The 23,535-nt window shown below is 42.0% G+C and overlaps 1 protein-coding gene across 2 annotated transcripts in view; it reads right to left on the bottom strand.

Moving 5' to 3' along the window:
• FAF1 (Fas associated factor 1) overlaps positions 1 to 23,535 on the bottom strand; it is a 1,861,897-nt gene that overhangs the window by 1,642,829 nt on the left and 195,533 nt on the right. For both annotated transcript variants that reach the window (XM_086952414.1, XM_086952412.1), the window contains exon 3: positions 9,587 to 9,633. In XM_086952414.1, coding sequence (XP_086808540.1) covers positions 9,587 to 9,633 — 47 coding nt within the window. The remainder of the gene's footprint in view (positions 1 to 9,586; positions 9,634 to 23,535) is intronic.

The following is a 23,535-nucleotide window of genomic DNA, read 5'->3' on the forward strand; positions in this document are numbered from 1 at the left end:
TCCCTTCCCCTACAACGCTCACCTGCCATGACGTCATGTCATGCCGTAACTTCTCCACTAGTGTCAAGTGAGCAGTGTGAGCAAGCACACATGGATGTGCCTGCTGTCGATGCAGTCTGGAAAAAAACGGACCGTCTCTGCCAGGCACAAAACAGAGCCTGATAGAGACCAGTTTCCAGGCCCCCTTTAAACAAGCATTTGCAATGCAATAGGTGTTGCATTTACGCGAGTTTAAGCTATTGGCATTGTAAATGACAATGCCTTTTATTTTATGTTTAAAAACAAAAAACAAATTAAAAAGCATTATTTGCAATGTTAATATTTAAAACTTGAGTAAATGCGAGACCTATTGCATTGCAAATGCTTGTTTTATAGAGTGAACTCAACAGCAAGGGATTGGAGCTCTTTAAACGAGCACCAGTTACATTACACAAAGTATTTTTTTAAGGCAGGGCGATATTAAACGATTTGCCAGGAATCACAGGGTGTTGACCCAACAGATATCGAACTCTGTTCCCCTGTTCCATAGTCGGCAGCTATGGCCAAGGCACAATCAGTATACAAATGTCATACATGGCCGCACACCTTCAGCGCGAGTATGATTTTGTGCAGAAAAGTCCATGAAACTGTCGGTAATTGTCTTATCAGACTCCCCTGACCACTTCTAGTGGTACTATCCGGCAAATTCATCTGCAGACTTTCTTTAAAAGTGTCTCTTAAGGTCTTTGTTATTAAACAGAACCACAAAAATACTCAATGCTGATCTTCGAAATACTATTTCCCAGAAGAAACAAACAACATTTATGTCAACACTGTAGGTATAAACATCTTTAAGTTACAGAGAGGTTTTTTTACCGGGAGCACCGGTGTGTGGTCTAAGTACATGGTTTTTGCTCACTGCGTTATGGTACACTGTGTGTGTAGGGGTGTGGAAGGGGGGTTGTGGTACACGGTACACTGTTAGTGTGTGGAAGTATGCCAGGAGGGCTGGGGTACACACTGTGTGTAGGGGTGTGCAGGGATGGTTGTGGTACGCAGTATGCTGTGCGTATGTGGAGGTATGCAGGGAGGGTTGGGGTATACTGCATGTGTGGGGGTATGGGAGGAGGGTTGGATACACTGTGCACAAATGGGAATATTCAAGGAGTGTTGGGATACACTCCGACTGTAGGGTTACGCAAAGAGGGTTGTGGTACACGGTACGCTGTGCGTGTTTAGAAGTGTGAAAGGAATGCTGGGGTACACATACCTTGTGCGTGTGTAAGGCTATGAGAGGAGGGTTGGGGTATGCTTCATGTGTAGGGTATGCAAGGATGGTTGGGGTACACTGCGGGTGTGGTGGCTTACAAGGAAGGTTAGGGTATACTGTGTGTGGGGGGGTTTGAGAGGAGGAGTGAGTATATTGCGCTTAAATGGGGTATTCGAAGAATGTTGGGGTACACTTCGTGTGTTGAGTAAGCAAGGAGGATTGGGGTACACTGTGTGGGGGAATGAGAGGAGGGTTGGGCTCACTGGGGTATGCAAGGAGGGTTGTGGTACACTGTGTGTGGGGGTATAATAGGAGAATTGGGGTACAGTGCGTGTGGGGGGTATGCAAGCTAGGTTTAGGTACACTGCATGTGGGAGTGTGCAAGGATGGTTGGGTATAAAGTGCTTGTGTTGGGTTATGATGAGACGAGGGTTGGGCTACACTGTGCATAAAGAGGTATGCAAGAAGGTTTGGGGTACACTAGGTGTGGGGTATTTGCGAGGATGTTTGGGATATGCTGTGCTTGTATGAGGGTAGTAGGGGAACCGAGGAGGCTGTATGAGGGCGGCTGAGGTAAACCTACGGATTGACGGAAGTGGGACCACATGTAGGTACGAAAGGGTCCTATATGCTGAAGTGGAGCGATGGGGAGAGCCGAGGGTGGTTGAAGAAGGGGTTCAATCACCCATGAGCACATGTCACGCAAGGAAGCCTCGGTCTTCCGGAACCATGGGTGTTTTCCAAGTGGAACTAGAAGGACACCCTGCATTTTTTTTACTCTGTGTGCTGTCTCTTTCAAAATATTAAAAGCTCTGTAATGCAATTCGCACAGAGTGTCTGTTTTTATTTTTAAATTCCTGCCATTACGTTCTGGCTTTCAAAGTCCACGAGGTCCAGCGTCTTTTCTCTGTGTTTGGTGTCCCAGTACACAAAGATCCTGGGTTATACTTTGGTAACACTGGCTGCTTGGCAGTTTTTTTTTAGAGACCGGATATGCTGTCTCTCTACGACATAGTTAGTACCCTGGTTCGCAAAGACCCTGGCATGTATTTTGTTAACAGTACAGTACACTTGGTGTCTGTTTTGAAGTTCCTGAGATGGGGTGTCTTATGGCAGTACGATTAGTGCTTGTGTTTTTTTAGTCCCCGATATGCTGTTCCTCTACAGATTGCAATAGGCAGCTGTTTTTAAGAACCTCGGCTGCAGTGTGTTTACACTCTGTGCTTTTTTTCAACCCTGGTATCGAGTTTGGTTGCATTGCATGCAGTGTCCTAGCTCCTAAAGACCCTACGATTTTGTTTCTTCACATTGTGCTGGTTGTCATTGTTTTAAACACCTGTTAGGCAGATATCTTCAGAGTTAAAAACTCATAATGGACAATTACTGCATAGCTCGGAATAGTCCTGGGAAATTTACTACAGAGTATATGTATAGTTAAATGCGCCTAGGGGCGGAAACAGCGCCATTTACACTGCCTTTCAGGGTATTGTGCGGTGAAATATCCCACGAGCGTGAGGAGCAATGAAGCCTAGACAGCACTATAGTTCTGAGTACCGCTTGAGGGGACGCATTGGTGGTGTGTGTGAGTTCAGTGTACCTCGGTGGGTGCATGGTGTGTGCAGCTTCAGTGCAGGATTAGAAGCAGTGCTGTGATGTGCATAAGTTGTGTAGTTGCGTGGCTTGCGCACAGAGGGGAGTTGCGGGTGGCGTGCCTCAGCACAGATGGGTTGCTTGCTCTGTGCTCTTTTCAGGTCGTACATATTCCCTGCGTTCAGTTAAAATAAACAAGGACACATGTAAATTCATCCTATTTATAAACAAGACGTTTGAATTGCAACTCAAATGAATATTTGCAATGCTATAGATTTCGCATTTAAATGCGAGACCTATGGCATTGGAAACAAATGGCCGCCATTGTCCCGGCTGCTGCAAAAGTGAAAGGGGGCATGGCCCACTGAATGTAAGCAAAGCATGTCCTTGTGCTTGAGGTAGGAGAAACTCAATAAATAAAATAGAACACTACCGTGTAACAACCAAGTAAAGGGGCCAGTAACCATGGGAGGTTACAAATGACAACATGGCCGTACTAAGGAGTGACTAATAAGCCCATTAAGGAATCAGAAGCCAGCATTTACAAAGGACAAAGACAAGCCAATAAAAAATAAGGGAAGGGGTTCTCTCGGCGAAGAACTACAACAGATCTTCGCCAGAGCAGCGTTTGTGTGCTGGCTCAGCCTCAAGCTAACAATTGTGGAGGTAGAGAACTGTTAGACCTACCATCCTTAGGATGGTCTTCTCCCAAACGTTTTGCCCTCTTCCCTCCTATTTTGATCAAATTGTATTGCTGACATTAGACTCTGTGCACTTTACTGCTGCTAACCAGTGCAAAAATGCTTGTGCGCACTCCCTAAAAATTAGATTACATGGTATTGATATATTAAATTTACTTATAAATGTATTGTATAGTGATATAACATATCCAAGGATAGTACATTAAATGTTACTAGTGGGCCTGCAGAGCCGACGGTGCCTCTCACTTCAGTAGCCCTTAAAACATACAGCAGGCCTGCCATTGCAGCCTGTATGCAGCGTTAAACTACAAAATCTCCTTGGCAAAAAAAAAACTCTTGCCAGGCCAAAAACTCAATTTTTAGAACATATAAGTTACCCCTAAGGTAAGCCCTAAAACAGCCTATTGGCAGAGTGCATTGTATTTAAGAAGTTGGACATGTACTTTTAAGTTTTTATATGTCCTGAATTTCCTGGTAGTGATAACTTTTGTTTGGGAGCAGTTAGAAAGGTCATGTTTGGGGTCCTAAGAAATTGTAATTTAAAAATACTCTTTGATGGTAAAGTCAGATTTTAAGACATAATTCTGAAAATGCCACTTTTAGAAAGTTGGCATTTTCTTGTCCTAACCATCTGGTCCCTGTAGCAGGTTTCCTGGGCTACATGAATAGGTGTAGTTGGCCTTTTTGTATTCCTCCCAGAATGCCACAAAGTAGAGGGAATGGATGTTGGCAGGATGGGCCATCCAAGCAGGATGGGGCTTCAGAGCTGTGAACAGCCCTCCTTGTACTTCAAAGACCCTGCTTTGGTTCCTACACAAGGAACTTCACACCTGCTTAATGTGCCCCCACACAGACTGGGACCATGGCAGGGAGGCAGGAAATTCCTGACCCGTCTATGGGGTGGAAACTTCAGAAGTTTTTTCCACTTAAAAGCTGGCATCAGGTATAAAAATAGGACCATCAGACCCACTCTTCAGCTCACTTCTATACCTGTGGAAGGACTCTCAGAAGACTGTCCTACTGCCTGTTGCCTACTGTCTACTTCAGAGGACTGTCCTGCTGCCTGAAGCTTGACCTGTGCCCTCAGAGGACTACCCTGATGCTGGACATCTGCTTTCCTGCTTTAACCAAAGATGTCTAGAACAACTACAAGGGCTAGTTGGCTGGCTTCCTGATCAGGGCCTGTGGAACAGAAAATGCTTCAACCATCCCGAACCAAACAGGACTTTGAGATTGTTCTACCAAAAAGTACTCTGAGAACCGACATGAGACCAGGATCTACCCGCTCGTCCATCCGCTGAAGGTGTATTGCTGGTCAGTCTGAATTTGCGGTAGCTACCGCTATGTTATTCTCTGCAGCAGCAAATCCTGTTCAGCAGCTCCTTGCAGAAGGTGTATCTGGCCATGTGGAACCCTTGTAGGCTACAGCCTGCAGTTTCATCCCACTGGAGATTGTCTACTTCCAAAAGAGAGACAAAGTCCAAATGTAGAAATCTTCACTGCAACTTCGTCCAGTGGCTACCTGACATCTGCTCCCCTGACTCCGCCAGCTGCCTTGCTGAACTTGACCTCTTTTATTCAACAATTCTTCCAAGTACGAATTGTAAGCAGAGACCTGGCCCAATCTACTTCATGTATCCGACCAGTGCTCCTTTGCAGTCGGCCATAACTTTCGACTTTTTTCCAATATCGCATGACTAGATGTCAATGGTTGGCACTTTGATCTTTTAGTTGCTATTTTTCACTTTAAACTTTAAAAATTCATAACTCTGGTTTTACTGATTGGATTTTTGTCATTGTAGTATCAAATCATTACAATTTACTCTACTATTCTAAAATAGAGAGATATTTTTCTTTTGTTGTGTTTTCCCTTTATTACTGTTTAAGGGCTGCATAAATACTTTACACTTTGCCTCAAAATTAAGCGGGACTGCATTTGTGCCAAGCTACAAAAGGTAAGCACAGGTTGATTTAGTGACTCTGTGATTCATCCTGACAAGGATTGTGGCTGTTGCTTTAGTAGGACTTCACTCCCCTCAACCAACAACCCAATTTCTCAGACGAGCCTTAAAGAAACAGTCTCTCATATTAATCTCACAACCCTACTTGAAGGTCATATTTAAAAGTTTATAAAAAATAATCCAGCAGTTGTGATATACTAAACCCTAGGATTTTTGAAAACGCACATATTCATAACTTTTTATGATGGCACAGAAATGCCTGTGTTAGACCTGTCCCTTTCGGCAAGGTCACCCCTAAACAGGTTGCCTTCCTCCTCCCCTTTTTGTGGACTTCAGGTTTGCTGGCTTTACAACTCTGAGCTGTTTGCCACTACTGACCAGTGCTAATGTGCATGTACTCTTTCCCTAAAACATGGTAAAATTTTGCTTATCCGAAACTGGCATATTTAATCCACTTATAAGTCCCTAGTAAAATGCACTACACTACATGTGCCCAGGGCCTGAACATTACATGCTACTTAGTGGGCCTGCAGCACGGACTACTGTGCCACCTACGTAGACCTTTAAAAATTTCTCAGGTCTGGCATTGCCCCACTTGCACTTGGGCTAGGCCCTGTGTCCACAAAATAGGCCTAACGACTCTGTATTGTCACTTCAGCCAGATTGGAACCAGCCTGGGGACGAAGGGGATTCCCTGCACTTCAAAGCCACTATTTAGAAGCTTCTCCCCCTTCTAGAAGCATGTCACCAAAGTATAAAAGCTCAACCACAGACACCACCTCTTCAGTACACTTCTGGACCTGTAGATACTCTGCCACCAAGGACTGCTGTGCGGCTGAAAGGACTGTCACTCTGCTGGACTCCTGATCTGCTGTCCTGACCGGCTGCCCTCCTTGCCTGGTAGTAAGAACTGGACCAGCATCTCTTCAACCCAAAAGTGACTCCAAGGGGGTGCTAGCCTGTCTCCTGAAGTCTCAGGACACAAAAGACTTTCAGCTCACCTGCCTACTACACCTGGACTCTTCCATCTGCAAGTCTACCTAGCCAAGTGGTGTCACTCCAGACCTAGACCCTTAGAAGTAGGCCGAAGGTGCGCTGCATTCTGAGGTCCTTCTCGAAACCACCAAAGAGAAGCCTTAAAAACCACGACTGTGCCGAGAACGCACCATAAATTAAGGTACTGTGTTCAACGGGTGCAGGTGGGTCCCTGTAGCCAGCCCACGCCCTATACCGGTCGGCCTGAACTTGTGACTTTGTTCCGGTATGACGCGACCAGATAACCACAGTTGGCACTTTGCGCTTTAATGAGGTGTTTCCGCCCAATTCTTTCAAAATTCATATCTCAAGTTCTTATTGGATTTTTGTTGTTTTGCTCATTAAATGAAGCTCTATTTTTTTTAACAATGGTGTTTTCACTGTTTGAAGTGTTGATCAAGTGCTTTACGCATTTCCTCTTTAGATATGCCGGACTGCTCTGTGCCAAACTACCAGAGGATGAGCACAGGTTCATTTGGGAAATATGTCGGACTTACCCTGACTAGGATTTTGGTATCTGCTTGGACGGGCTACATACCTCTACCAACCAGTAACTCAATTTTTAAATGCCAAGTGGAGAAGTGTGGCTCACTGGTTAGAGCAGGCAGACCCTGAAGCAGAGGTCAGACCCGGGACCAGGGTTCGATTCCCGACGCGGCAGGGTGTTGAGCTCAAATGTCCACGGACTCGATAATTTTCGCTTCGGTGCCTGACCAAATCAAGGGTTCACACTCTGCAACTCTGGGCATTAAGCTTGCTTAATCTCCACAACGGCCCCCCCGCGGCGGGATGCCTGGCTTTCACCTTGGGGATGCCCTGTAGGGGCTATCTCACAGGGAAAAACCAGGACGGGTTCCCAAGGCAAGCGCGGAGATACCCCTTCGGGGGTCGATTCTGGCGCTATATAAGAAATATAATAATAATAATAATAATAATAATAATAATAATAATAATAACTGTTCCAGCCCTTACCTTTGATTCTTAGAAATTTAGTGTGTTCCGTCCATTTCTATAACGTGTGAATGGTGTCAGATCAACCCACAAATTATTTGCATATATGATCAGTCAAACCAACTGAATAATTGGGGTTATTAGATATGGAAAAACACCTTAGGAGTACATATTTAACGTGCATCTCTTACCTGTGTTTTCTAAGCACAGATTTCGGCACTTTTTGACTTCATTAGATCTTTCCTAAATTAGATTTATAGAACAACAGACATAACAGATTGTCCCAAACAATGCTGATTACACTTATGTGCTCTTTCTGCTTTTTTAGTTAGCTTTTATTGAGATTTTATTTTTTGAGAAGTTAAGTCATAGCACCCCAAATATTAATGGCTGCAAAACAAATATGCTAGGCTTTTCCACATCACTTCACACAATTATGTATTGTTTGCTACAATCACTGATTATCTAATAAATCCAAAGGAAAAAAAGGAAAAAAATAATTTCTTCTTGATATCGCAGAGCAAAACTGACATTTTGGAATATATATGGTGTTTATTTAAAACATTTCCACACATGAAGTAATTCCAGTCGATATGGGCTATTTTTCATACATAGTTTGATCAATTTTAGTCGGAAACTTGTTTCACCACTCAAATCTCTGGCTGATCCTGCCTATGGATCTGAAAAGTGCCAAAGGAAGAATCAAAGCATGGTAACATGTTCGAACCCTGGTTTATTTGGGTAACAGGAGCTTCCGTTCAGCGCAACAAGTACGGTATTTTCTTTCAGCAACACTCTTTCTAGTGCACACACTAGCTAACTGCAGACCCTTCCGTTTGTGAATCTCCTCAGGTGCCAGACTGGATCCAGAAATCATTGCAAGGCTCCTAAGCGCTTGAAGGTGGTGGTGTTGATCTAAATTACAACTCAGGCTCGCCTCCAGAAATCATGATACAGAGCTGTATATAGGCGCTACCACCTACAGTGGCCAAACCCCTGTACTCGTCTCCTGATCAATGATGAAATCCATCCTCTCTTTCGGAATCTCTGTATTCTTCTTCAGCATGTCAGCAGATCCAACGAGGACTCATACTGATGGTTGCCAGAGAACAGGCTTGCAAGTGGATAACTGTTCTACAACTAATATGCAGTGCTGTAGATCAGCTGCTGCAAACATCCAGTGGCAATAAGACTGATAACAAGCGTTCCATCATAAGCTCACCAAATTGAAGGAAGACGTGCTAGGGGCAAAACAATACAGCAAAGCATATGGAAGATCCAAGAGCTATTAGGGTCACAGCCCAATGTTAAGAAATTGTAAGCGTAAGAGAAAAAGTTTCTGATCCATAAAAAATGACAGAAAACAGGATTCTAGAGAAGGGGTGCAGACACACAGGCTGTGTTCCATAGTTAACGAAGACATGCATGCACAGTACCGGCATACAACACTCCCGTTAGCACTTCAGAAACAGTCTGCGATACTGAAGAAAGTAGGCAGGCTATCTGTAAATCTGGAAATGGTAGTCATGAAGTTTGAGTAATGCAATTTATGTCCAAAACAATGGTAAATAAAAATGTCAAAGGTGTTAAGCATAGTAAACGTTTTGACCTTAGTGGTAGGAATTAAGTTAATCGGTCACAGGAAAGATTAGAGGGATGTCACGGATGGATTCATTTGGAGTGTAAACGCAAAGTCATTCTGAATTGAAAGGGCTTATTCATGCTGATGTCTTGCATTGTTCGGTGGAATAATTGTTGTCTGTACACTTTTTTCAACCATATATTGGCATAATGGCAAAAGCACTTACAGGTCAAGGTGGTTCTCTAACATCTACATTGGTCAATGAAGGGTAAGCAGTACACCGAATTGTTTTATTCAAGCGATATTATGCACAGGAACCATTCAACAAATTGTCTATTACCAGCAACATTATTGCAGAGTATTAGTGGCCAGTTCCCACCAATGATGCAAGCGTATGTATCATCCACGGTCTAGAAGTAAACTTTAAAAATAAATCTGTGCCAAATGCCGATTACTATCATTTGGTCATTGGACTAGTGAGCCAGCTTTATAAAAGGTAAAATAAAAATGTGCATACCTCTGAACGATCCCATTTTCTTGTGGGATTACACCGTTAATCGCTGCCTGGAAAAAAAAAGCAAAAGTAACATTAAATATTGCTAATGCAATCCAAAAGATGTTATGCAGAACAGAATGCATTATAAGTTTACTTCACTTAGTCCAAAGTGAGCTTTATTGCATGAATGAGGATTGAGGATTAGTAATCACATCAACCTGTCTTTTGACCAGTGTGGGGTCTGCTTACACTGGACATTTGGTGGGCGGACTCTAGTTTATGAAATGTTTTGGAATTTGTTTGAAGACCAGAAATATTTGTTTAGATGAGACCTGCGTGAGATGTGTCCATTGGCATCCCAAGGAATCCCATTACATGCATTTGCAGTTTTAAGGTTTTTTTAAATTGGCACTAAAAGTCAGTTTTTTTCTGATTTTTCACTTTTCCTTCAAAACCTGTTATTTCCTCCTCCTTCATAATGTGGGAAGCAAAAGCATGCTTTCATCGTGCTTTTAGATGGAAGTGCTTTTCAGATTACAGTTTCCACTACTTTCACATTCATCCTAAAAACGTGCATCTTTTTTCACAAATGGTTCCAGAACTGAAGTATTCGAACAGAGTTCCATCCAATCGTCAGTTATAAATTTTCTACAACAGCTTCTTTTCCCCCTATGTAAAGATTATGCCCCCAACATGCCCTAATCACATATTTCAGAAAACTTTTAAGCTGAAATAAATAAATAAATAAATCAAACAAGGAAAATTATCGAAGAATCTGTTTTGTGTAAAAAGTAAACAATTCTCTATGTAACTACTCTAGCTTTAGACCTAAAACAGTTATTAATGAACATTCATTTCGCATACTTTACTGTAGTTAGTACCAGAATATAAGGCCTTATCCAGTTAGGGAATAAAGACAAATCAGTGCGTCCTGAATATATAGATATATTTTCTTATTAGGCCATTGGCCCAAAAAAAAAAAAACAGCACACGTGGCGAATTTGCAATGCAGTAATTCCTTTAAAACCAAATACCATGTACTAAACATTCACAGTATCTAACTTCAATAATCCCCAATGCAAAAGCTTACAAATAACTTTGTAACACAAATATTACTTCTTCTAGAGATTTAATACTACTCCTTTTTTAACCAATCATTGCAGGTGCTCATGAACTCGGGACAAGTGAGCAACAGAAGGTCAAGTTTATCAAAGGTCTTTAAAACGCAACTGGTCTAGCCCTTTAATGCAAGACTAAGCTTCATCACACCACAGACAAAGCAATCAATCAATCAGGGGATTGTAAAGTGACTACTCACCGATGAGGGTCTCAAGGTGCTGGGGTGTAGGGGGGTGAGGGTTTGGCAGCTGTGTTCAGTCGAAGAGCCAGGTCTGGAGTGCCTTCCTGAAAACGTTCAGAGAAGGGACTCTGGAAGAGTAACGGGACAGACCAAACACTGGCTTCACAACAGATCACTTCTCTTTCACATACTTATGGTAGTGTAGTGTATTTCTCAAACAAAAGAAGGATTCGTAGGAAGGGGATTAGCCCAACAAGAGGTGCTGAAGCAAATTCTCGGGAAGCAATGTCCAGAAATAGATTCCTAACTTCTCCTAACCAATTTAGATCAACAGACATCAAAGTCTATATTAAGAAAGGGCTACCCAACTGAAGGCAAATACAATATCAGAGCAATGCAGAAAGTGCAAAACTGATTTCTAGCACAAGCTTTCCAATTTTTTCATACTATCCGGTTAAACTGGCTCGTTAGAGGGCATCCATAAAGGGCGATCTGTCCTACTTTGCCTACGTACACAAATAGCAACAGTTATAGAAAAAGAGCAGCATATTTCATATTCAAGTTAGTGAAGGCTCACATTACAGTAATCAATCAATCAAGAATTTAAAAAGTGCAACAGCTACTCATCAGATTGTCCTGGCGGTAAATAAACTGCAACAATTCACCCCATTCACCGAGTAAAACTCTCAGAACTGGTCGAATAGCCACGTTTTCACAGCTTTCCTAAAGAGATATTTCATCCCTGATCCTGCGGCAATGGCTTCGATTAGTGTCTATGCTTGAACTGCAAGATAGGAGAATAATGCCCCTCCCCACCTCTTTTTTTATCCTTGGCACCGATAGTAAGTTGGCATCAGATGAACGGAGGGCTCTAGGCTGATAATGCTGTAGCCACATCAAAAGATAGTGGGGGGCATGTGCCATATTATGTTCTGTCAAGACTAGTGCCTTAAATTGAATGAATTCTCTCCTTAGTTGGTAGCCAATCGATCTCCTTCAGATGGGGAGTAATTCGCAGAAACCTAAGCACTTTTAAGAGTAATCTAGCTGCTGCGTTCTGAACAATCTGAGAACTCGTGAGCATATAGTCAGGATGACTTAGGTCCAGGATATTAGCATAATCTAAGGATATTAGCATAATCTATGTGACACATAATTACAGTATGGGTTAATGTCCTCTGTGCCTGGAAAGCAATCCGTCTCAAAAACTTTAATGATCTTAATCGTACATGCTTTTATTATTTCATGAAAAGTTGATATTAAGCTACTGCTAAGCATAATGCTAAGGTATTTAAAAATGCGCACTAATGCTAACATTAAATGTTTAAGATACCCCGTTGATTTAAATTAACAGTTACCAAAGATCATAATCAAGATTATGTGGTTAATCAACTTCTGCTAAATACATTATAAAAAGTCAGTCAGTCAAAAATACTTTATTTCGGCTGTACAGCCATAAAAGCACAGTATGTATTACAATCCATAAAATAAATAAAACAGTACACATGTAAGGGAATCGAAAATTAGTGTTCAAGACAGCAATACATGAATAAAGGAAGTATATTACAACTTTTCCATAATATTAAATGTCAATGGATAACGACCAAACCCCCGAAAAGTAGGCATAAAGTACATTCGATGAAGGCCTGGTCTCCTACTTTAGACTTTTAAAACTTTTAAGACCAATATCAATACATTTTGTATTTTGTAATGCACTATGTTTTTTCCTTTTTTTTCTCCTTCTACTTTCTCTTTCTAAAAAAAATAACAAACCAAAAAACATTAAAAACGCAATGCCTAGACAGAATTCTCTAGGTGAAAGCAAGGGATAGTAGTATGATTAATTAGAGGGAGCCTGCAGACTATTGCCCAACTCTTTCCTTTTCAGGATTCCTCTACGTATACACCACATTGCGAACAGAAATTTCGAGGTGGCGACTACAAATAACACAAGTGTTTCATATTTGAGTAGCCTAAAAACCTCTGTGTAATTTCTAAGCCCCAGATTTCTACATAGTTGTAGAACCCAATAATATCTGGACCTATGATATGCATGACAGAAAAGCATTACATGGAGTTCTGTTTCTTCTGAGGCGGAGCAGCCAGGACAAGCTGCTATGGCTGCACCCTTTTATTTATTCGTAAAAGCACGGAGCGGAAGTGAACAGTGCATAAATTGTAGAAACAGTTTTTTTGCCATGAATGGTTGGCCACTGTCCAAGGTCAGTTCCAATGTATTCTGCTGCTTGGCATCAAGAAACCTTGAGGTCAAGCAGCATGAGTTTCTACTCTTGGTCAGTAGGGCAAATTTATATGCTTTAAAAGAAAGGGCAAGGGACTTGTTAGAAATATTAGAACAAGTCTCTTCCGGTGTTGTCCACATACCTGCCCACCCCATAGAAAGGCAGACAGTCCTAACATAAGACAGCCATGGTAGGTTGGTGGCCCCCAATATGGACATAAAATCCCTCAGTTCCTCCCTGTAATTAACCAACTCAGGTGTACTCCAAATACGACACCAGAAGAGGAGGAGACGTGAGGCAATTAAATCAGCAATAGGGCTGATACCCAAATCCATCCTAAGTGGGGTTAGGGGTGTGCTTTTTGGAAGGCCCAACAACTGCCTCCTGAATATATTCTTGGTCACCATTAGGATCTGAGACGGAAAGGGACCCCAAAGTTCAGCTCCATATAAGAAGGCTCCCCTCGCTTGGGTTTTATAAATTTCAGCCGGGGAACGAACCACCTTCTGGGAGCAATGTTTATGAACTTTCAAAATACCTCCAGTTGACTGTGTTAAGTTTCAAATTAGCCTTCGTTATTTGGGTCCCCCAGTCCATCTTATCATTCAATGTGATGCCCAGATAATCGAAAATGGGCACTCTCTCTAGGGACCTACTTTCCATTTGCGGATGTGGATAATTAGTGATTTTAGGATGGAAGACCATATATTTAGTATTCTGGACATTAAATCACCAGATTCCTATTCCTGCAGAAAGAGCTAAACTGATCCAATACACGTTGCATACCCATTGGTGATTTTGACAGGAGCAGCGTGTCGTCAACGAACATTAAGGCTGGTATTTTCCTATTTGCCAACCTTAGTGAATCTATATCCTTCGTAGCTAATAAGGTTTCTATTAAGCCATTTAAAAAGAGGGAAAAGAGAGTTGGCGCTAACACACATCCCTGTCTCACCCCTTTCTCCACGGGAAAGGGGGGGGGGTCAACTCTCCTTTCTTCCCATATCTTACCCTTGCGTAAGTGCCTTCATGTAAACGCTTCAAAAGCTGACAAAGGAAGACCGACACCTCCATATCGTGAAGGAGTCCCCATAACTGTTCACGATGGACCATATCAAAGGCGGACTTGAGGTCCACAAAGGTTAGATATAGGCTACCCCCAACCAGAGTTACTATTTCCCAGTAGATTAATTGCAGTCTAAAAATGTGATCTATGGTCGAGGTTTTAGACCTAAATCCTGCTTGTAGAGGAGTCAAGACATTCCTTTCGTCCATCCATGATCACAATCGCCCAAGGAGAACACAAGCAAATATCTTTTAAGTAACATCAATAAGGCTGATAGGCCGATGAATTTGCCTGGTTTAATGGGGAGCCTTTTTTAAAAATTGGAATAATTTCCGCCCCAGCCCAGGTCGAAGGGAGATCCCTACCTTGGATGATGGTGTTAAATAGAATCTACAGGTAGGGTGCCCAGACTGTCTGTTCGGTTCCATACAAGTCACCAGGAATTCTATCCAGTCCCAGTGCCATATTGGGGAGTACTTTGCCCAACACCAGAGTAACTGCCAGCAGTGAGAAGGGTGGTGGATCCGAGTCTAAGGGTATTTGATTAACATCAACCATCCCGCGCACTATGGTATCATCTAGAGAGCTAGAGTATAAAACTTTAAAATACAATCTCCAGGCATCTTCCCCTAGATTGGGAATAATAGCCGAATTACTATCAGGATGACCAGTCTTCACTAAGTTCAAAAACCTCTCATGTCTTTACTGTCCAAAGCTTTGATAGCTTCCCATTTTTCATTCTCCCAGGCTACTTTAGCTGCTGCTATGGTATTTTTATAGAGAGACCTAGCTGCTCGGGGACATATGACTTTTAACACCAAGTCCTAGTGCACTTTTGGCTTCCCTGCACGCCTTATTAAACCACGGGTGTTTCGATTTGGAGTCGAACTTGTTGGTATTCTCAGGATTATAAAAAAACTCTGCCAACTTTAAAGACATATCCTGGTGGTTCGTGTTGAACAACAGCAAAGATTCATGGCCTTGATGATTATCATAATTACGAACGTGAGACTAGAGGTGCTCTAGTTGCATCCCATGGTTGGCACTCATCATTGGTTGTCTTTCCTTGTTATAAGAAAACGACTTTCATTCAATGTTCCAAAATTGATCATTTATTATGTTTCTTAGTTCAAAAATTCCATGTTTGAAAACTCAGTTCAATTTCATTACAGATCATGGTAATCGTTTGCAAAAACTCAGGCACTGTCATTTATGTGGGTCCAATGCATTTCGGGCATTGATGACAAGCCCTTCGTCAGGGAATTGACACTACAAATAACAATAATAGCATGGGTTAATCTGGGGCCAAAAGGTAAATGTATGCAGGAAACAATACAAAACGAAATTCAACATTAATCAACGTGGAATGATAATTATCAGAACAGTACATGTTAAAAAATCGTGTGTGGATAGAAGTGCATGAATGATTTCCGTGCAAATAGCGGCTAGGTGTGACAACGTGAGATTCAGGGTAAATAAGTAAAAACGGGCCGTGTTGGTTAGTGTTTATACCTAATGTATAACGGGGTTATCAGTTTACTTGAGTAAATAAACCGTTAGGTTTAAGTTGCACTTACATGCCTGTTGGTCGATCGAAATCGCGTGATCTAAGGGAAGAAAAAGTAAACAAAAGAGCCGTCAGCGCCTCTGGGCGTGCGGTGCTCGGTAACGCTCGCGTCTAATGGAAGTGGGGTTGTGACCACTCACCTGAAGAAAATCTGGAACGGGTTTAATCGGCCGGTGGTCGTCTACTAGGGAACGCCGGTAAAAGCAAAGGTTTCCCGCGTCAGTTTCATTCGAAAAGCCGGGATCACGTGGTTGGTCACGTGTAATCAATGTGGTAAACAGACTAGGGAAGTGCTAGTTGTTTGGAAAATATAAACAATAGGTGAGGAGTCTCTGGAAAAAAGACTCAGGTTTAAAATGATGGTAATATGGCGAGCCATAAAAGTATAATAGAAAACCAGGGGTAAAAAAACGGGGATAGGGAAATGGGTCATGATGGGAAATGGTGTTACTGTTGTTAATACAACGGTAGTGATATACGTGTTCTAAACTAGGGAATGTGTTTTGGGAGGAGGGGGGGGTTAGTGGGGGCGTGTTGTGTGTCGATGGTGTAAAGAACATACACATTAACAATCAATTCGATAATCAGAGCAAAATACTTTACAGGTAACATGCAAATTCTATTCTTTCGTTCAATCCTGTGGGATTCTGGGTTGATAGTTTCTGAATCCAATAGTTTTCCCTTCTTAATAGGAATTTATTATTGTCTCTCCCTTCTTGTTTGGTTATAGTCTCAAGGACGACGAATTTGATTTGAGAAACGTGGGATTTCTCAACAAAGTGGGCTGATAATGCTGATTTAGAATTTTTCAGTCGAATGTTAGATTTGTGTTCCGTGAGTCGGACTTTGATGCGTCGTTCGGTTTTCCCGATGTACATTTTCCCACATGGGCACTTGATCCCATAAATTAGGTTGGCAGTGTCGCAGGTTGCGTTCACTTTAAGTTTGATGGTGTGACCTTGGCTTGGATGGTTGATGGTATTTCCTTTGATTATATTGTTGCAGTTGCCGCAATTTAGGCAGGGTTTAGTACCTGTGTAGGTGATGTTTTCTTCTGGTTTCTGTTGAAGGATTTCTCCCAAGTTTTTAGCCCTAGTGTATGCAAATATTGGTGGTTGGATAAATGCATTTTTAAAGTCTGGTTCCATATTGAGTATAGCCCAATGTTTCATGATGGTTTGCTTGTATTTTCTGCTGCTCGTGGAGTATTTTGAGACCACTACTATACGTGTTTGCTCTGTTTTCGTGGTTGGTGTTAAAAGTTTGGGTCTGTCCTGTTTGTCAATTCTCAATTTGGTTTCCTCGATTAGGGTCTTGGGGTACCCTCTCTTCGTGAATTTTTGTGACATTTCCGTAAGTCTCTGTTTAAGTGTTGTTGTGTCTGAGGTGATCCTTTTCACTCTTGCCATTTGTGAATACGGTAAGTTACGTATCAGATTGGGTTCATGGAAGCTAGAGTGTAACAGTAGATTGTTCCTATCGGTGGGTTTTACGTGCAGGTCTGTGATAAATCCATTCGGTGTTGTAGTAACTTTCACATCCAGGAAGTTGACCGACGTTGCTGAAATGTCCCAGGTAAGTTGGATCCTCTGGTCAATGGTGTTGAATTTGATGAGTTCCGTTCTCAGTGATTCTTCTGTGTCCGCCCATATGATGAAGTAATCGTCAATGTATCGGGTTAGCATCTTGAGATGATTGGTCCAGTTTGTGTTCTTCAGGATATGTTGTGTTTCATACCAATGCATAAACAGATTCGCATACACGGGTGCGGCCGAATTGCCCATGGCCATCCCGGTGAGTTGTTGATACCAGTGGTCTTGGGTTTTGAAATAGCTGTGGTATAAGGTGAAATGCATGAGTTCCATTAGAAACAGTTGAAAATCATGATCTAGATCAGTGTTCAGGAGAGCTGATTCCAAAGCTTCTATCCCCATGTCGTGGGGTATGCTTGTGTATAGGCTACAAACATCCGCAGTGCATAAGATTACTTTATCCGTGGGGTAAAGTTTGACTTGTTGTAGTTTGAGTAGAAACTGTGTTGTGTCTTTGGTGTACGTATCCATAGCTTGAACTGATGGTTGTAAATATCTATCGATCAATTGACCGATCGGTTGATGTAGACTACCTAGCGTGGAGACTATGGGTCTCATAGGGGGATTTGTGAGGTTTTTGTGAATCTTAGGTACCATTTTAAGTATTGGACTTCTCGGGTTGGTGGTAATGAGGAAGTTTTTTGTCCTGTCTGTGATAGTCCCTTGTTTATGTGCCTGGTCAATGATGTTTTTTAAGGTGTTGGAATATTCCATGGTAGGGTTGAAGTCCAATTGCTTATAGGTTGCCATGTCCATCACATGTTCAGTGATTTTGTCATTATACATTGATGTGTTCATGATGACAATTGCTCCCCCTTTGTCGGCTTTGGTAAAGGTGATTTTATTGTTTTTTGCCATTCTGTTCAATGTGTCCCAATCTTTTTGTGTGATGTTTTTGGTTTTAGGTTTAGTATGTTTGATCTTCATGAGATCCTGCTTGACTAGATTTTCGAAGAGGTCAAGTGTTTTATGGCTGGTAGGGGCTTGAAATGAACTTTGTGGACGTAGTCCCAGTAATTGATCTTTGTCCTGTTGTGGACGTTCCGGTACAGTGTTGTCAAAAAAATGTCGCAGTTTGAGTTTTCTCATCAATTTAAAAAAACTCACTTCCAATTCCAGGTGGTCTGTGGAGGTGGTGGGTACGAATGAAGTTCCTTTCTCCAATAGCTTCATTTCGTATGCATTGGAACTTCTGGTCACTGATATTGATTACTAGATGTTCTGTGGCTCGCCATATTACCATCATTTTAAACCTGAGTCTTTTTTCCAGAGACTCCTCACCTATTGTTTATATTTTCCAAACAACTAGCACTTCCCTAGTCTGTTTACCACATTGATTACACGTGACCAACCACGTGATCGCGGCTTTTCGAATGAAACTGACGCGGGAAACCTTTGCTTTTACCGGCGTTCCCTAGTAGACGACCACCGGCCGATTAAACCCGTTCCAGATTTTCTTCAGGTGAGTGGTCACAACCCCACTTCCATTAGACGCGAGCGTTACCGAGCACCGCACGCCCAGAGGCGCTGACGGCTCTTTTGTTTACTTTTTCTTCCCTTAGATCACGCGATTTCGATCGACCAACAGGCATGTAAGTGCAACTTAAACCTAACGGTTTATTTACTCAAGTAAACTGATAACCCCGTTATACATTAGGTATAAACACTAACCAACACGGCCCGTTTTTACTTATTTACCCTGAATCTCACGTTGTCACACCTAGCCGCTATTTGCACGGAAATCATTCATGTACTTCTATCCACACACGATTTTTTAACATGTACTGTTCTGATAATTATCATTCCACGTTGATTAATGTTGAATTTCGTTTTGTATTGTTTCCTGCATACATTTACCTTTTGGCCCCAGATTAACCCATGCTATTATTGTTATTTGTAGTGTCAATTCCCTGACGAAGGGCTTGTCATCAATGCCCGAAATGCATTGGACCCACATAAATGACAGTGCCTGAGTTTTTGCAAACGATTACCATGATCTGTAATGAAATTGAACTGAGTTTTCAAACATGGAATTTTTGAACTAAGAAACATAATAAATGATCAATTTTGCAACATTGAATGAAAGTCGTTTTCTTATAACAAGGAAAGACAACCAATGATGAGTGCCAACCATGGGATGCAACTAGAGCACCTCTAGTCTCACGTTCGTAATTATTTCAATCGGCGCCGTTGGACCCTCGACGCCTCCAGGCTGAGCACCACTAAAAACCATTAACTTTCTAACTTTACGATCAACTAGACACAAAACTAAGCAGTGCATCTTCCACAGCATAATACTATTATCCTCTCAGTGTCCATTGGAGTGATAGCACGCACCTAAAACTAATTGGTATAAACAGCACAATATGAGCAATTACGAAGACATTTCCAAAAGTACAGAGGCCAGAGCCTCTACATTTGCCTTCGAAGCTAAAGATGTGGACCAAATATATTCTCTCATCAGGGAGGAACTAACACAGGAAACATCAACTCGATCAAAGGAGCAAAATATAAAACAATTACTTTACCTTTCAAAAAGAAAAACAAATCAACAACTACATGCAAGTACCCTCATCAAATACCACAGAAACCAACGCATAACCCGGGGACTAAGAATTGCACTCAAACCATCTCTATGCAAACATTCCAAAAAATTCCAGGAACGCTGGTACGAGATACTTAACAAGTGCTCACTGGATCTCATCCTTCTAATCATTCAAGAACTCTCTTCTATCTTGGAAGAAATTTCCAATGAAATAGAGGAAATATCAACCGAATTATCTAAAATGATGTCAGAAGAAGAACTCAAAACCACCTTGGAAGACATCAAAAACCAAATTGACCGCCACACTAGAGAGATCAACGAACGAAAAATCAGAAAATTCAAGCGGGACACCTTGGACTATAGACTGGGAGAGGTCTATACCTGGGCCGATGTTTACGCCCAAAAAAGACGAAACCGCCCTTACACTTCTAACACGGATACTTCATCTACCGATAGCGAATTAGGTCAAAGACCACGTAAACCACAAACCACACGAACTCCACAAGACCTCACACCTACAGTGGAACCAACTACCAGTCAAACACATGAGAGCAGCCCTTTTTTAGACCAGGGCCAAGCCCAAAAAGGAGACCCAGGAGAGGGCAAAGAAAAGGAAAAAGAGAAAGAAAGGGACCCTCCGAATACCAGGAGTGCGACGGCCACAACCAAAGAGAAGGAGAAGAAACCCAAGAAAAACCAACCACAGAACATCTAGTAATCAATATCAGTGACCAGAAGTTCAATGCATACGAAATGAAGCTATTGGAGAAAGGAACTTCATTCGTACCCACCACCTCCACAGACCACCTGGAATTGGAAGTGAGTTTTTTTTAATTGATGAGAAAACTCAAACTGCGACATTTTTTTGACAACACTGTACCGGAACGTCCACAACAGGACAAAGATCAATTACTGGGACTACGTCCACAAAGTTCATTTCAAGCCCCTACCAGCCATAAAACACTTGACCTCTTCGAAAATCTAGTCAAGCAGGATCTCATGAAGATCAAACATACTAAACCTAAAACCAAAAACATCACACAAAAAGATTGGGACACATTGAACAGAATGGCAAAAAACAATAAAATCACCTTTACCAAAGCCGACAAAGGGGGAGCAATTGTCATCATGAACACATCAATGTATAATGACAAAATCACTGAACATGTGATGGACATGGCAACCTATAAGCAATTGGACTTCAACCCTACCATGGAATATTCCAACACCTTAAAAAACATCATTGACCAGGCACATAAACAAGGGACTATCACAGACAGGACAAAAAACGTCCTCATTACCACCAACCCGAGAAGTCCAATACTTAAAATGGTACCTAAGATTCACAAAAACCTCACAAATCCCCCTATGAGACCCATAGTCTCCACGCTAGGTAGTCTACATCAACCGATCGGTCAATTGATCGATAGATATTTACAACCATCAGTTCAAGCTATGGATACGTACACCAAAGACACAACACAGTTTCTACTCAAACTACAACTAGTCAAACTTTACCCCACGGATAAAGTAATCTTATGCACTGCGGATGTTTGTAGCCTATACACAAGCATACCCCACGACATGGGGATAGAAGCTTTGGAATCAGCTCTCCTGAACACTGATCTAGATCATGATTTTCAACTGTTTCTAATGGAACTCATGCATTTCACCTTATACCACAGCTATTTCAAAACCCAAGACCACTGGTATCAACAACTCACCGGGATGGCCATGGGCAATTCGGCCGCACCCGTGTATGCGAATCTGTTTATGCATTGGTATGAAACACAACATATCCTGAAGAACACAAACTGGACCAATCATCTCAAGATGCTAACCCGATACATTGACGATTACTTCATCATATGGGCGGACACAGAAGAATCACTGAGAACGGAACTCATCAAATTCAACACCATTGACCAGAGGATCCAACTTACCTGGGACATTTCAGCAACGTCGGTCAACTTCCTGGATGTGAAAGTTACTACAACACCGAATGGATTTATCACAGACCTGCACGTAAAACCCACCGATAGGAACAATCTACTGTTACACTCTAGCTTCCATGAACCCAATCTGATACGTAACTTACCGTATTCACAAATGGCAAGAGTGAAAAGGATCACCTCAGACACAACAACACTTAAACAGAGACTTACGGAAATGTCACAAAAATTCACGAAGAGAGGGTACCCCAAGACCCTAATCGAGGAAACCAAATTGAGAATTGACAAACAGGACAGACCCAAACTTTTAACACCAACCACGAAAACAGAGCAAACACGTATAGTAGTGGTCTCAAAATACTCCACGAGCAGCAGAAAATACAAGCAAACCATCATGAAACATTGGGCTATACTCAATATGGAACCAGACTTTAAAAATGCATTTATCCAACCACCAATATTTGCATACACTAGGGCTAAAAACTTGGGAGAAATCCTTCAACAGAAACCAGAAGAAAACATCACCTACACAGGTACTAAACCCTGCCTAAATTGCGGCAACTGCAACAATATAATCAAAGGAAATACCATCAACCATCCAAGCCAAGGTCACACCATCAAACTTAAAGTGAACGCAACCTGCGACACTGCCAACCTAATTTATGGGATCAAGTGCCCATGTGGGAAAATGTACATCGGGAAAACCGAACGACGCATCAAAGTCCGACTCACGGAACACAAATCTAACATTCGACTGAAAAATTCTAAATCAGCATTATCAGCCCACTTTGTTGAGAAATCCCACGTTTCTCAAATCAAATTCGTCGTCCTTGAGACTATAACCAAACAAGAAGGGAGAGACAATAATAAATTCCTATTAAGAAGGGAAAACTATTGGATTCAGAAACTATCAACCCAGAATCCCACAGGATTGAACGAAAGAATAGAATTTGCATGTTACCTGTAAAGTATTTTGCTCTGATTATCGAATTGATTGTTAATGTGTATGTTCTTTACACCATCGACACACAACACGCCCCCACTAACCCCCCCCTCCTCCCAAAACACATTCCCTAGTTTAGAACACGTATATCACTACCGTTGTATTAACAACAGTAACACCATTTCCCATCATGACCCATTTCCCTATCCCCGTTTTTTTACCCCTGGTTTTCTATTATACTTTTATGGCTCGCCATATTACCATCATTTTAAACCTGAGTCTTTTTTCCAGAGACTCCTCACCTATTGTTTATATTTTCCAAACAACTAGCACTTCCCTAGTCTGTTTACCACATTGATTACACGTGACCAACCACGTGATCGCGGCTTTTCGAATGAAACTGACGCGGGAAACCTTTGCTTTTACCGGCGTTCCCTAGTAGACGACCACCGGCCGATTAAACCCGTTCCAGATTTTCTTCAGGTGAGTGGTCACAACCCCACTTCCATTAGACGCGAGCGTTACCGAGCACTGCACGCCCAGAGGCGCTGACGGCTCTTTTGTTTACTTTTTCTTCCCTTAGATCACGCGATTTCGATCGACCAACAGGCATGTAAGTGCAACTTAAACCTAACGGTTTATTTACTCAAGTAAACTGATAACCCCGTTATACATTAGGTATAAACACTAACCAACACGGCCCGTTTTTACTTATTTACCCTGAATCTCACGTTGTCACACCTAGCCGCTATTTGCACGGAA

This window comes from Lissotriton vulgaris, chromosome 1_1 (assembly GCF_964263255.1).
Source record: "Lissotriton vulgaris chromosome 1_1, aLisVul1.2, whole genome shotgun sequence".
Taxonomy (NCBI): domain Eukaryota; kingdom Metazoa; phylum Chordata; class Amphibia; order Caudata; family Salamandridae; genus Lissotriton; species Lissotriton vulgaris.